This window comes from Cherax quadricarinatus, chromosome 14, assembly GCF_038502225.1.
Source record: "Cherax quadricarinatus isolate ZL_2023a chromosome 14, ASM3850222v1, whole genome shotgun sequence".
Lineage (NCBI taxonomy): Eukaryota > Metazoa > Arthropoda > Malacostraca > Decapoda > Parastacidae > Cherax > Cherax quadricarinatus.
This window is the reverse complement of record NC_091305.1, coordinates 50,644,976-50,660,486: the sequence shown is the minus strand read 5'-3', so window position 1 is coordinate 50,660,486 and position 15,511 is coordinate 50,644,976. Positions and strand designations below refer to the sequence as shown.

Below are 15,511 nucleotides of genomic sequence, written 5' to 3'. Positions count from 1 at the left end.
AACAGCCTAGTTGATCAAACCATGCACCAGAAGGCCTAGTTTGGGCCCGGACATCGGGGGTGTTGACCCTCTGAACACTCTCCTGATAGGCTGCTGCAGAGTCGTGGTCACACGTATCACTTGTAGCAGTTTATGCTGGTCATTAAAGAGCAAGGTATCCGCCTGTATCTACTTTATATTATCAGAATTTATATATTTGCCGAGAAATGTTTAACACAGCTGCTGAGGTGGTCGTAAGAACTGTGACACCACAGTTGAGCAACTCTGATAGATTTTCCCTACAAGTTGATGGGTTAGTTGACAGCAAAATTATTACCGTTCGCTTCGTGTATAATGAAATAAACATGACTGCATGTCTACGATAAAGTCATTCAGATAAGCGTGGTTCTGCAGGCTTGCTAGATGCTGTCTTGATTAAGCAGCCTTGGTATCAAGGACGTGGTGAAGAAGTTGACAACCATGACAACTGATGACTTAATATTGCGTGTGCTGGGCAGCCCATTGTTCTCAGACCAGTGTGCTAGCTCACTGGTCTGACTTAGTATTTTCTGATCTAGAATCACCGGACGTCTGTGGGTGTAATGTCCACAGGTGTGGGTGTAATGTCCACAGGTGTTGGTGTAATGTCCACAGGTGTGGGTGTAATGTCCACAGGTGTGGGTGTAATGTCCACAGGTGTGGGTGTAATGTCCACAGGTGTGGGTGTAATGTCCACAGGTGTGGGTGTAATGTCCACAGGTGTGGGTGTAATGTCCACAGGTGTGGGTGTAATGTCCACAGGTGTGGGTGTAATGTCCACATGTGTGAGTGTAATGTCCACAGGTGTGGGTATAATGTCCACAGGTGTGGGTATAATGTCCACAGGTGTGGGTATAATGTCCACAGGTGTGGGTATAATGTCCACAGGTGTGGGTATAATGTCCACAGGTGTGGGTGTAATGTCCACAGGTGTGGGTATATGTCCACAGGTGTGAACATTATAACCACAGACGTCCGGTGATTCTAGATCAGAAAATACAAAGTCAGACCAGTCAGATATCCAACACACACAGAATACTAAGTCAGATCAGGAGTATACCTGGAGGGTACTCCTAGGGTCAACGCCCCTGCGGTCCATTCTGTGACCAGGCCTCGTGGTGGATCAGGGCCTGATCAACCAGGCTGTTGCTGCTGGCCTCACGTAAACCAACGTACAAGCCACAGCCCGGCTGGTTATATACTGACTTTAGGTGCTTGTCCAGCGCCTTCTTGAAGACAGCCCGGGATATATTGGTAATCCCACTTATGTATGCTGGGAGGCAGTTAAACAGTCTTGGGCCCCTGACATTTATTGTGTTGTCTCTTACCGTACTCATGGCACCCCTATTTTTCATTGGAGGGATGTTGCACCACCTGCCGAGTCTTTTGCTTTCGTAGGGAGTAATATCCGTGTGCAGATTCGAGACTAGTCTCTCTAGCATTTTCAAAGTATATATTATCATGTATCTTTCTCGCCCCCGCTCCAAGGAGTGCAGGTCAATGGACTTCAGCCGTTCCCAGTAAATTTGGTATTTTTTTTTTATAATTATATGTACAGTGACAGTTCTCTGTATATTCTCCAGGTCTGCACTTTCGCGTGCCTTGAAAGGGACCGGTAGTGTACAGCAATATTCCAGCCTAGAGAGAGCAACCGATTTGAAGAGAATCATCATAGGCTTGGCATCCTTATTTTTGAAGGTTCTCATTATCCATCCTATCATTTTCCTAGAAGATGTGGTAGATGCATTGTTGTGATTTTTGACAGTGAGATTCTCTGACATTATCACCCCCAAGTCCACATTACTTTTTCGCTCTATTGTGTGGTTAGAATTTGTTTTATACTCCGATCCAGTTTTTGAGTGAGTTTTCCATAGCGGAGTAATTAATTTGTCTTCATTGAACTTCATATTGTTTTCTGAGACTTGGGTAATGTCCGCTTGGAGATTTACAGTGTCCTAAATGGATGACACTGTCATGCAGATTTTAGTATTGTCAGCAAAAAAGGATAAGGTGCTGTGGCTTACATCTTTGTCTATGTCAGATATGAGGATGAACAGGATGGGAGCGAGTACTGTACCTTATGGAACAGAGCTTTTCACTGTAGCCGCCTCTGTTTACTATTACACTTTGCATTCTATTTATAAGGAAGCTATATATCCATCTACCCACTTTCCTGTTATTCCTTTATCATGCATTTTGTGTGCTATTGCACCATGATCGCGCTTGTCGAAGGCTTTCGCAAAGTCTGTGTATACTAAATCTGCATATTGTTTGTCCTTCAGTGCATCCAAATAGTTGTGAGAGGCAGGAGCAGCTTGCTCTAAACCTATGCTGCCCTGGGTTGTGCAATTGTTGGGTATCTAAGTGGTTGGCGACCTTACTTCTTAGAACTCTTTCAAAGATTTTTATGTGGGACGTTAGTGCTCTCGTTCTGTAATTCTTTGCACTGCCACCTTTGTGGAGTGGGGCTATGTCTGTTGTTCTTAGTGACCATGGAATGACCCATGTGTCTATGATCCCTCTCTATAGAATATTTAAGGTATGTGAAAGGGTTTCTTGCAGTTCTTGAAGAACACGGAATTCCACGAGTCTGGGCCTGGGGCAGAGTGCATGGCCATGTCATTGCTTTTTCAAAGTCCTGTAGTGTTAGGATTATATCAGAAATTCTTGAATTTACCAAATTTTGAGTGTCATAAAAATTAATTTAGATTGTCTGATTAACGGCTCACGAAACTTAAATATCTCACTCATTTCTTTGCTGACATCTAAGTCCCATCTCTGAACCATTCATCTACAAGTCCCATCTCGTTGAAGCAGGATTTCAATACTGGATGTGGTTTTTGCCCTAGATTTGGCATAAATAAAATATATATGTTATTAATTTAAGTTCTTCCCGTGTTTCTTGGCTCCTGTATGATTCCTTAAGCTTAAGTTCGATATTTGTTATTTCTCTGGCCAGTGCCTCCTTCAGCATTTCGGATATATGGGCCCCCTTTCAGCAGCTCTGTGATTCTTCACCTTCACCTGTGGAGGGAGCATCCCTCTCTTTCTAGTTTTCATCTTCTCTTCTTTTTTCTTAGGAGAATGTGTCTTGAGCATACCTCTAGTGCCACAGAGTTAATTCTTCCTAGGCACAGGTTCGGATCCATGTTCTTTAGGATATCTTCCCAGTTTTTTTCATTTAGGACATAGATAATTTGATTCCACTGTATGTTTTTGTTATTGAAGTTAAATTTGGTGACGGCGCCCTCATGATAGATCTCATTTTGTTGATGTAGGTATAATGTCCACAGGTGAGGGTATAATGCCCACATTATACTCGATAAGTTTTTAATAATAACAGTGTTCTGAGGCTGGAACTTTTATCAAGTCATAACTGGGTAAAGTTTGTTGTATACAGTGTGTTATAATGAGTGCAATGTGTGCACTCATTATAACGTGACTATTGAATTAGGTCACTGGAGCAGAGTGCTGCTAACGACCCAGGTATATTGCTAACGACCCACTAAGCTGCAGTTATCTTTGTTTCAGTTGGTTGCGAACAGCGTGATGGCAGCCGCAGTGAACATGACGGGGGTGTGGCTGCAGCAGCTGATGCAGGCGGCACAGCGCAAAGCCTTCCTGGACACACGCAACTGTATAGCTGCCAGACTCCAGATGGAAGATGAGAACGACAAACTGGTAGGTGATCAACCATTTGTTGTCTCTTACTTTGGTGTATGTACTCTGAGGTGTGTGTGTGTGTGTGTGTGTGTGTGTGTGTACTCACCTGTTTGTGGTTGCAGGGATCAGTTCACAGCTCCTGGCCCCGCCTCTTCGCTGGTCGCTATTGGGTCACTCTCTTCCTGCTCCATGAGCTTTATCATATCTCTTCTTACAGCTATGTATGGATCCTGCCTCCACTACATCAATCTCCAGGTTGCTCTACTTCCGACAACTCTATGACTGAAGAAATATTTTCTAATATCTCTGTGACTTATCTTAGTTTTCAACTTCCGGTTGTGACCCCTTGTTGCTGTGTAACATTTCTAATGTGTGTGTGTGTGTGTGTGTGTGTGTGTGTGTATGTGTGTGTGTGTGTGTGTGTGTGTGTGTGTGTGTGTGTGTGTGTGTGTGTGTGTGCGCGCACACACACACACACACGCACACACACACACGCGCACATACACATGCACACAGGCCTAGTGTCTAATCGACATGTGCCTAGGACAAAATGGTAACTAACACACACACACACACACACACACACACTTCGACCCCTGCAGCCACATATAGGTGAGTATTACCACCGATATGTATTAATATATATATATATATATATATATATATATATATATATATATATATATATATATATATATATATATATATATATATATATGTATTGCCAATACATAGATATATTTTTCAATAAATTTATCTAAAATCATATTTAAGATTTACTGGTATAGGAAGATATCACTGATATGAAGGTTAACCCCCCCCCGTAGCGTAGGTTACAGCAAGCATTGTGTAGTGTAGGTTACAGAAGTGCGGGCTCAGAGAGTAGATAAACTCTCGAAACTCTTCAAAGGTATATCAAGTTTGTAGTGAAGGTCACAGCAAGCAGTGTGTAATGTAGGTCACAGCAAGCAGTTTGTAGTGGAGGTCACAGCAAGCAGTGTGTAGTGTAGGTTACAGCAGTGTGTAGTGTAGGTCATAGCAAGCAGTGTGTAGTGTAGGTTACAACATGTGTAGTGTAGGTCACAGCAAGCAGTGTGTAGTATAGGTTACAGCAGTGTGTAGTGTAGGTCACAGCAAGCAGTGTGTAGTGTAGGTTACAGCATGTATAGTGGAGGTCACAGCAAGCAGTGTGTAGTGTAGGTTACAACATGTGTAGTGTAGGTCACAGCAAGCAGTGTGTAGTATAGGTTACAGCAGTGTGTAGTGTAGGTCACAGCAAGCAGTATGTAGTGTAGGTTACAGCATGTATAGTGGAGGTCACAGGTGTTGCTTGCGACCCTCAAACAACCATCACGTGATCATCTGACCGGGTCACTTGGTATTATAATTTGGTAATGTCTGAGGCGTGAGAATGTTACCTCAGGAAGGAAGGTTCAGAACTAAGTGCCAGGTACGTGGCAGTGTTTTCCTGACACAAACATCTTTCTTCACCAGTTAGCTTCCTGAGGTGTCCTGCTGATGCCTCAGCTTAAGCTGAATGTGGTTTCGCAGAGTCAGAATTGCAATCATTTTGGATGCAATACCATCAGTGTTGATGTTCGCATCGAAGAAAAGATCTAAAGTTTGGGTACAAGTTCTTGTGTTTCTGAATTATGGAACGTTTCTGCCAAAGTTTAATATGTTGCAACTCTTCAACATATAGACTATTTAACATGTTACATCAGAAACACTGCTGGAACAAGTGTAGAAGCCTTCACGAGGAAACTTGACAAGTATCTTCACCAGGTGTCAGATCAACCAAGCTGTGATGGATATGTGCGGCAGCGGGCCTCCAGCAGTAACAGCCTGGTTGACCAGGCGAGCACCAGACGAGCCTGGTCCATGGCCAGGCTCCGAGAGTAGTGAAACTCGAAGCTCGTCAAAGGTGTAATGGTAAGGGGGACTGCCAGTACACGTCTGGCTGTCTTCAAGAAGACGCTGGAGAGGCACTACTGTCAGTACCTGACCAGCCCATCTGTCGTTCCTACGTTCGTTTACTTGCGGTCGGCAGTAACAGCCTGGTTGATCAGACACTGATCTACCACGAGGTCTGGTCACGGACCAGGCCACAGGGGCGTTGACCCCCGAAACTCCTTCCAGGTATACCCCAGGTATACTTCAGGTATACTCAAGGTATCACATCTACGTTTTAGTTTTCTTCAACGCCTGAGTAATCGTGTCAGTGGTTGAGCAGCTGTGACTGGCATCATGGTCCTGCTGTAAACCATGCTGGCTCAGGTTATGCAGCTGTGACAGGCATCATGGTCCTGCTGTAAACCATGCTGGCTCAGGTTATGCAGCTGTGACAGGCATCATGGTCCTGCTGTAAACCATGCTGGCTCAGGTTATGCAGCTGTGACAGGCATCATGGTCCTGCTGTAAACCATGCTGGCTCAGGTTATGCAGCTGTGACAGGCATCATGGTCCTGCTGTAAACCATGCTGGCTCAGGTTATGCAGCTGTGACAGGCATCATGGTCCTGCTGTAAACCATGCTGGCTCGGGTTATACAGCTGTGACAGGCATCATGGTCCTGCTGTAAACCATGCTGCTCAGGTTATGCAGCTGTGACAGGCATCATGGTCCTGCTGTAAACCATGCTGGCTCAAGTTATGCAGCTGTGACAGGCATCATGGTCCTGCTGTAAACCATGCTGGCTCAGGTTATGCAGCTGTGACAGGCATCATGGTCCTGCTGTAAACCATGCTGGCTCAGGTTATGCAGCTGTGACAGCATCATGGTCCTGCTGTAAAACATGCTGGCTCAGGTTATGCAGCTGTGACAGGCATCATGGTCCTGCTGTAAACCATGCTGGCTCGGGTTATGCAGCTGTGACAGGCATCATGGTCCTGCTGTAAACCATGCTGCTCAGGTTATGCAGCTGTGACAGGCATCATGGTCTTGCTGTAAACCATGCTGGCTCAAGTTATGCAGCTGTGACAGGCATCATGGTCCTGCTGTAAACCATGCTGGCTCAGGTTATGCAGCTGTGACAGGCATCATGGTCCTGCTGTAAACCATGCTGGCTCAGGTTATGCAGCTGTGACAGCATCATGGTCCTGCTGTAAACCATGCTGGCTCAGGTTATGCAGCTGTGACAGGCACCATGGTCCTGCTGTTAACCATGCTGGCGCAGGTTATGCAGCTGTGACAGGCATCATGGTCCTGCTGTAAACCATGCTGGCTCAGGTTATGCAGCTGTGACAGGCATCATGGTCCTGCTGTAAACCATGCTGGCTCAAGTTATGCAGCTGTGACAGGCATCATGGTCCTGCTGACAACCATGCTAGCTCAGGTTATGCAGCTGTGACAGGCTTCATGGTCCTGTTGTAAACCATGCTGCTCAGGTTATGCAGCTGTGACAAGCATCAAGGTCCTGCTGTAAACAATGCTGGCTCAGGTTATGCAGCTGTGACAGGCATCATGGTCCTGCTGACAACCATGCTGGCTCAGGTTATGCAGCTGTGACAAGCATCATGGTCCTGCTGTAAACCATGCTGGCTCAGGTTATGCAGCTGTGACAGGCATCATGGTCCTGCTGTAAACCATGCTGGCTCAGGTTATGCAGCTGTGACAGGCATCATGGTCCTGCTGACAACCATGCTGGCTCAGGTTATGCAGCTGTGACAGGCATCATGGTCCTGCTGTAAACCATGCTGGCTCAGGTTATGTAGCTGTGACAGGCATCATGGTCCTGCTGTAAACCATGCTGGCTCAGGTTATGCAGCTGTGACAGGCATCATGGTCCTGCTGTAAACCATGCTGGCTCAGGTTATGCAGCTGTGACAGGCATCATGGTCCTGCTGTAAACCATGCTGGCTCAGGTTATGCAGCTGTGACAGGCATCATGGTAATGCTGTAAACCATGCTGGCTCAGGTTATGCAGCTGTGACAGGCATCATGGTCCTGCTGTAAACCATGCTGGCTCAGGTTATGCAGCTGTGACAGGCATCATGGTCCTGCTGTAAACCATGCTGGCTCAGGTTATGCAGCTGTGACAGGCATGCTGCTATAAACCATGCTGGCTCAGGTTATGCAGCTGTGACAGGCATCATGGTCCTGCTGTAAACCATGCTGGCTCAGGTTATGCAGCTGTGACAGGCATCATGGTCCTGCTGTAAACCATGCTGGCTCAGGTTATGCAGCTGTGACAGGCATCATCGTCCTGCTGTAAACCATGCTGGCTCAGGTTATGCAGCTGTGACATGCTGCTGCTCAGGTTATGCAGCTGTGACAGGCATCATGGTCCTGCTGTAAACCATGCTGGCTCAGGTTATGCAGCTGTGACAGGCATCATGGTAATGCTGTAAACCATGCTGTCAGGTTATGCAGCTGTGACAGGCATCATGCTGCTGTAAACTGCTGGCTCAGGTTATGCAGCTGTGACAGGCATCATGGTCCTGCTGTAAACCATGCTGGCTCAGGTTATGCAGCTGTGACAGGCATGCTGCTATAAACCATGCTGGCTCAGGTTATGCAGCTGTGACAGGCATCATGGTCCTGCTGTAAACCATGCTGGCTCAGGTTATGCAGCTGTGACAGGCATCATGGTCCTGCTGTAAACCATGCTGGCTCAGGTTATGCAGCTGTGACAGGCATCATCGTCCTGCTGTAAACCATGCTGGCTCAGGTTATGCAGCTGTGACAGGCATCATCGTCCTGCTGTAAACCATGCTGGCTCAGGTTATGCAGCTGTGACAGGCATCATCGTCCTGCTGTAAACCATGCTGGCTCAGGTTATGCAGCTGTGACAGGCATCATGGTCCTGCTGTAAACCATGCTGCTCAGGTTATGCAGCTGTGACAGGCATCATGGTCCTGCTGTAAACCATGCTGGATCGGGTTATGCAGCTGTGACAGGCATCATGGTCCTGCTGTAAACCATGCTGCTCAGGTTATGCAGCTGTGACAGGCATCATGGTCCTGCTGTTAACCATGCTGGCTCAGGTTATGCAGCTGTGACAGGCATCATGGTCCTGCTGTAAACCATGCTGGCTCAGGTTATGCAGCTGTGACAGGCATCATGGTCCTGCTGTTAACCATGCTGGCTCAAGTTATGCAGCTGTGACAGGCATCATGGTCCTGCTGTAAACCATGCTGGCTCAAGTTATGCAGCTGTGACAGGCATCATGGTCCTGCTGTAAACCATGCTGGCTCAGGTTATGCAGCTGTGACAGGCATCATGGTCCTGCTGACAACCATGCTGGCTCAGGTTATGCAGCTGTGACAGGCATCATGGTCCTGCTGTAAACCATGCTGGCTCAGGTTATGCAGCTGTGACAGGCATCATGGTCCTGCTGTTAACCATGCTGGCTCAGGTTATGCAGCTGTGACAGGCATCATGGTCCTGCTGTAAACCATGCTGGCTCAGGTTATGCAGCTGTGACAGGCATCATGGTCCTGCTGTTAACCATGCTGGCTCAGGTTATGCAGCTGTGACAGGCATCATGGTCCTGCTGTAAACCATGCTGGCTCAGGTTATGCAGCTGTGACAGGCATCATGGTCCTGCTGTTAACCATGCTGGCTCAGGTTATGCAGCTGTGACAGGCATCATGGTCCTGCTGTTAACCATGCTGGCTCAGGTTATGCAGCTGTGACAGGCATCATGGTCCTGCTGTTAACCATGCTGGCTCAGGTTATGCAGCTGTGACAAGCATCATGGTCCTGCTGTTAACCATGCTGGCTCAGGTTATGCAGCTGTGACAGGCATCATGGTCCTGCTGTTAACCATGCTGGCTCAGGTTATGCAGCTGTGACAGGCATCATGGTCCTGCTGTTAACCATGCTGGCTCAGGTTATGCAGCTGTGACAGGCATCATGGTCCTGCTGTAAACCATGCTGGCTCAGGTTATGCAGCTGTGACTGGCATCATGGTCCTGCTGACAACCATGCTGGCTCAGGTTATGCAGCTGTGACAGGCATCATGGTCCTGCTGTTAACCATGCTGGCTCAGGTTATGCAGCTGTGACAGGCATCATGGTCCTGCTGTTAACCATGCTGGCTCAGGTTATGCAGCTGTGACTGGCATCATGGTCCTGCTGACAACCATGCTGGCTCAGGTTATGCAGCTGTGACAGGCATCATGTTCCTGCTGTAAACCATGCTGGCTCAGGTTATGCAGCTGTGACAGGCATCATGGTCCTGCTGTTAACCATGCTGGCTCAAGTTATGCAGCTGTGACAGGCATCATGGTCCTGCTGTTAACCATGCTGGCTCAGGTTATGCAGCTGTGACAGGCATCATGGTCAACCATGCTGGCTCAAGTTATGCAGCTGTGACAGGCATCATGGTCCTGCTGTAAACCATGCTGGCTCAAGTTATGCAGCTGTGACAGGCATCATGGTCTGCTGTAAACTGCTGGCTCAGGTTATGCAGCTGTGACAGGCATCATGGTCCTGCTGACAACCATGCTGGCTCAGGTTATGCAGCTGTGACAGGCATCATGGTCTGCTGTAAACCATGCTGGCTCAGGTTATGCAGCTGTGACAGGCATCATGGTCCTGCTGTTAACCATGCTGGCTCAGGTTATGCAGCTGTGACAGGCATCATGGTCCTGCTGTAAACCATGCTGGCTCAGGTTATGCAGCTGTGACAGGCATCATGGTCCTGCTGTTAACCATGCTGGCTCAGGTTATGCAGCTGTGACAGGCATCATGGTCCTGCTGTAAACCATGCTGGCTCAGGTTATGCAGCTGTGACAGGCATCATGGTCCTGCTGTTAACCATGCTGGCTCAGGTTATGCAGCTGTGACAGGCATCATGGTCCTGCTGTTAACCATGCTGGCTCAGGTTATGCAGCTGTGACAGGCATCATGGTCCTGCTGTTAACCATGCTGGCTCAGGTTATGCAGCTGTGACAAGCATCATGGTCATGCTGGCTCAGGTTATGCAGCTGTGACAGGCATCATGGTCTGCTGTTAACCATGCTGGCTCAGGTTATGCAGCTGTGACAGGCATCATGGTCCTGCTGTTAACCATGCTGGCTCAGGTTATGCAGCTGTGACAGGCATCATGGTCCTGCTGTAAACCATGCTGGCTCAGGTTATGCAGCTGTGACTGGCATCATGGTCCTGCTGACAACCATGCTGGCTCAGGTTATGCAGCTGTGACAGGCATCATGGTCCTGCTGTTAACCATGCTGGCTCAGGTTATGCAGCTGTGACAGGCATCATGGTCCTGCTGTTAACCATGCTGGCTCAGGTTATGCAGCTGTGACTGGCATCATGGTCCTGCTGACAACCATGCTGGCTCAGGTTATGCAGCTGTGACAGGCATCATGTTCCTGCTGTAAACCATGCTGGCTCAGGTTATGCAGCTGTGACAGGCATCATGGTCCTGCTGTTAACCATGCTGGCTCAAGTTATGCAGCTGTGACAGGCATCATGGTCCTGCTGTTAACCATGCTGGCTCAGGTTATGCAGCTGTGACAGGCATCATGGTCCTGCTGTTAACCATGCTGGCTCAGGTTATGCAGCTGTGACAGGCATCATGGTCCTGCTGTTAACCATGCTGGCTCAAGTTATGCAGCTGTGACAGGCATCATGGTCCTGCTGTTAACCATGCTGGCTCAGGTTATGCAGCTGTGACAGGCATCATGGTCCTGCTGTTAACCATGCTGGCTCAGGTTATGCAGCTGTGACAGGCATCATGGTCCTGCTGTTAACCATGCTGGCTCAGGTTATGCAGCTGTGACAGGCATCATGGTCCTGCTGTTAACCATGCTGGCTCAGGTTATGCAGCTGTGACAGGCATCATGGTCCTGCTGTTAACCATGCTGGCTCATGTTATGCAAATCATTTTGTTCCATGAAATTTGTAATTTGACATTCTATCTCTTTCGAAAAATTTTATAATGTGAGAGGTTAGGGCTACTGGTGTGTAATTTTTATATGGTGATCTACCACCTCCCTTATACAATGGAGCTTTATCTGCGCTCTTTAAGAACTACGGTATTTCACGTAGATCTAGGCTCTTTCTCAAAAAAAAAAAAAAAAAAAAATACTGAGGGCTTGTGCAAGTGTTGCTTTGCACTTTTTTTTTATAAATAAAGAATTCGATGAATGTGGTGCAGGTGGTGAGTCAGCTGGGAGGTTTTCAATTTCTTTCTCGAAATTCTGTGTCAGTTGGTTTTCGCGACCTTCCAGTGTAGTGGAGAGGTTTCTGCCTCTCCACCTTGTTGTTATTTATTGTGTGTGAGTAATGTAGTGTATGTAGGGAGTGTAAGTAATGTAGTGTATGTAGGGAGTGGAAGTAATGTAGTGTATGTAGGGAGTGTAAGTAATGTAGTGTATGTAGGGAGTGTAAGTAATGTAGTGTATGTAGGGAGTGTAAGTAATGTAGTGTATGTAGGGAGTGTAAGTAATGTAGTGTATGTAGGGAGTGTAAGTAATGTAGTGTATGTAGGGAGTGTAAGTAATGTAGTGTATGTAGGGAGTGTAAGTAATGTAGTGTATGTAGGGAGTGTAAGTAATGTAGTGTATGTAGGGAGTGTAAGTAATGTAGTGTATGTAGGGAGTGTAAGTAATGTAGGGAGTGTGAGTAATGTAGTGTATGTAGGGAGTGTAAGTAATGTAGGGAGTGTGAGTAAAGTAGTGAGTGTGAGTAATGTAAGGAGTGTAAGTAATGTAGGGAGTGTAAGTAATGTAGGGAGTGTGAGTAATGTAGGGAGTGTGAGTAATGTAGGGAGTGTGAGTAACGTAGGGAGTGTGAGTACGCCTTCAAGTCTTGAACATGTACTCATTGGAGCGGAGGAGAGAGAGGTACATGATAATATATACCTGGAAGGTACTCGAGGGCTTGGTCCCAACATACTGGGTCCCAACATACTGGAGTGAGAGATGTGTTAGGAAGTGTAAAATAAACCCAGTGAGGAGCAGGGGTGCGGTGGGGACAATAAGGGAACACTGTATCAACATCCGGGGTCCCAGACTTCTCAACATCTTACCAGAAGATATCTGAAACACTGCTGGAACAAGTGTTGAAGCCTTCAAGAGGAAACTGGACAAGTATCTTCATCAGGTGCCAGATCAACCAGGCTGTGATGGAGATGTGGGTCAGGGGACCACCAGCAGAAACAGCCTGGTTGATCAGGCAAGCACCCGACTAGCCTGGCCCATGGTCAGACTCTGAGAGTAGTTAAACTCTCGAAACTCTTCAACGGTATATCAAAGGTAATGTAGGGAGTGTGTATAGTTACAACGAGACATAGAAGAGAACGATGTGCGGATGACGATAATTGTAGCGAAACACAAGTAGAAGAGCAGGAACAAGGAAGAATAATTATCCAGGAGAAGAGATGGAGATAATTATGGAGAAGTTGACGTGTAGTGAGTGGATGATGATGGAAGAAGGAGAGAGAGAGAGAGAGAGAGAGAGAGAGAGAGAGAGAGAGAGAGAGAGAGAGAGAGAGAGAGAGAGAATCAAGTGTTTGACCACGGTTATTAAGTGAAGAATATAAGAGAATAAAAGAAAGTGTGGTTGAAGGGAAGGATCAATGGATGGTTGGATGATCAGTGGATGGTTGGATGATCAGTGGACGGTTGGAGGATCAGTGGATGGTTGAAGAATCAGTGGATGGTTGGATGATCAGTGGATGGTTGGATGATCAGTGGATGGAGGGATGTTCAGTGGATGGTTGGATGATCAGTGGATGGTTGGATGATCAGTGGATGGTTGGAGGATCATTGGATGGTTGGATGATCAGTGGATGGTTGGAGGATCATTGAATGGTTGGAGGATCAATGAATAGTTGGATGATCAGTGGATGGTTGGATGATCAGTGGATGGTTGGATGATCAGTGGATGGTTGGAGGATCAGTGGATGGTTGGAGGATCAGTGGATGGTTGGATGATCAGTGGATGGTTGGATGATCAGTGGATGGTTGGAGGATCATTGGATGGTTGGAGGATCAGTGTATAGTTGGAGGATCAGTGGATGGTTAGAGGATCAATGGATGGTTGGAGGATCAATGGATGGTTGGATGATCAGTGGATGGTTGGATGATCAGTGGATGGTTGTAGGATCAGTGGATGGTTGGAGGATCAGTGGATGGTTGGAGGATCAGTGGATGGTTGAAAGATCAGTGGATGGTTGATCAGTGGATGGTTGGAGCATCAGTGGATGGTTGGAGGATCAGTGGATAATTGGATGATCAATGGATGGTTGAAGGATCAGTGGATGGTTGAAGGATCAATGGATGGTTGGATGATCAGTGGATGGTTGGAGGATCAGTTAATGGTTGGAGGATCAGTGGATGGTTGGAGGATCAGTGGATGGTTGGAGGATCAGTGGATGGTTGGAGGATCAGTGGATGGTTGGAGGATCAGTGGATGGCTGGAGGATCAGTGGATGGTTGGATGATCAGTGGATGGTTAGAGGATCAATGGATGGTTGAAGGATCAGTGGATGGTTGAAGGATCAGTGGATGGTTGGATGATCAGTGGATGGTTGGATGATCAATGGATGGTTGGAGGGTCAGTGGACGGTTGGATGATCAGTGGATGGTTGGAGGATTAGTGGATGGTTGAAGGATCAGTGGATGGTTGGATGATCAGTGGATGGTTGGAGGATCAATGGATGGTTGAAGGATCAATGGATGGTTGGATGATCAGTGGAAGGTTGGAGGGTCAGTGGATGGTTGGAGGATAAGTGGATGGTTGAAGGATCAGTGGATGGTTGGATGATCAGTGTATGGTTGGAGGATCAGTGGATGGTTGGAGGATCAGTGGATGGTTGGATGATCAGTGGATGGTTGAAGGATCAGTGGATGGTTGAAGGATCAACGGATGGTTGAAGGATCAACGGATGGTTGAAGGATCAATGGATGGTTGGAGGATCAGTGGATGGTTAGAGGATCAATGGATGGTTGGAGGATCAGTGGATGGCCGAAGGATCAATGGATGGTTGAAGGATCAATGGATGGTTGAAGGATCAGTGGATGGTTGAAGGATCAACGGATGGTTGAAGGATCAATGGATGGTTGAAGGATGAATGGATGGTTGATGGATCAACGGATGGTTGGAGGATCAGTGGATGGTTGAAAGATCAATGGATGGTTGAAGGATCAATGGATGGTTTAAGGATCACTGGATGGAGGATCAATGGATGGTTGAAGGATTAGTGGATGGTTGAAGGATCAATGGATGGTTGAAGGATCAGTGGATGGTTGAAGGATCAGTGGATGGTTGAAGGATCAATGGATGGTTGAAGGATCAGTGGATGGTTGAAGGATCAGTGGATGGTTGAAGGATCAATGAATGGCCGAAGGATCAAGGGATGGTTGAAGGATCAGTGGATGGTTGGAGGATCAATGGATGGTTGAAGGATCAATGGATGGTTGAAGGATCAGTGGATGGTTGAAGGATCAATGGATGATTGAAGGATCAGTGGATGGTTGGAGGATCAGTGGATGGTTGAAGGATCAGTGGATGGTTGAAGGATCAATGGATGGTTGAAGGATCAGTGGATGGTTGAAAGATCAGTTAATGGTTGAAGTATCAGTGGATGGTTGAAGGACCAGTGGATGATTGAAGGATCAATGGATGGTTGAAGGATCAGTGGATGGTTGATCAGTGGATGGTTGAAGGATCAATGGATGGTTAAAGGATCAATGGATGGTTGAAGGATCAGTGGATGGTTGAAGGATCAGTGGATGGTTAGATGATCAGTGGATGGTTGGATGATCAATGGATAGTTGGAGGATCAGTGGATGGTTGGGTGATCAGTGGATGGTTGGAGGATTAGTGGATGGTTGGATGATCAGTGGATGGTTGGAGGATCAATAGATGGTTGAA

At 47.1% G+C, this 15,511-nt stretch overlaps 1 protein-coding gene across 11 annotated transcripts in view; it reads left to right on the top strand.

The window, feature by feature from the left end:
* LOC128698394 (adenylate cyclase type 1) overlaps nucleotides 1-15,511 on the top strand; it is a 1,819,232-nt gene that overhangs the window by 676,071 nt on the left and 1,127,650 nt on the right. For all 11 annotated transcript variants that reach the window (XM_070085014.1, XM_070085006.1, XM_070085009.1 and 8 more), the window contains exon 3: nucleotides 3,550-3,699. In XM_070085014.1, coding sequence (XP_069941115.1) covers nucleotides 3,550-3,699 — 150 coding nt within the window. The remainder of the gene's footprint in view (nucleotides 1-3,549; nucleotides 3,700-15,511) is intronic.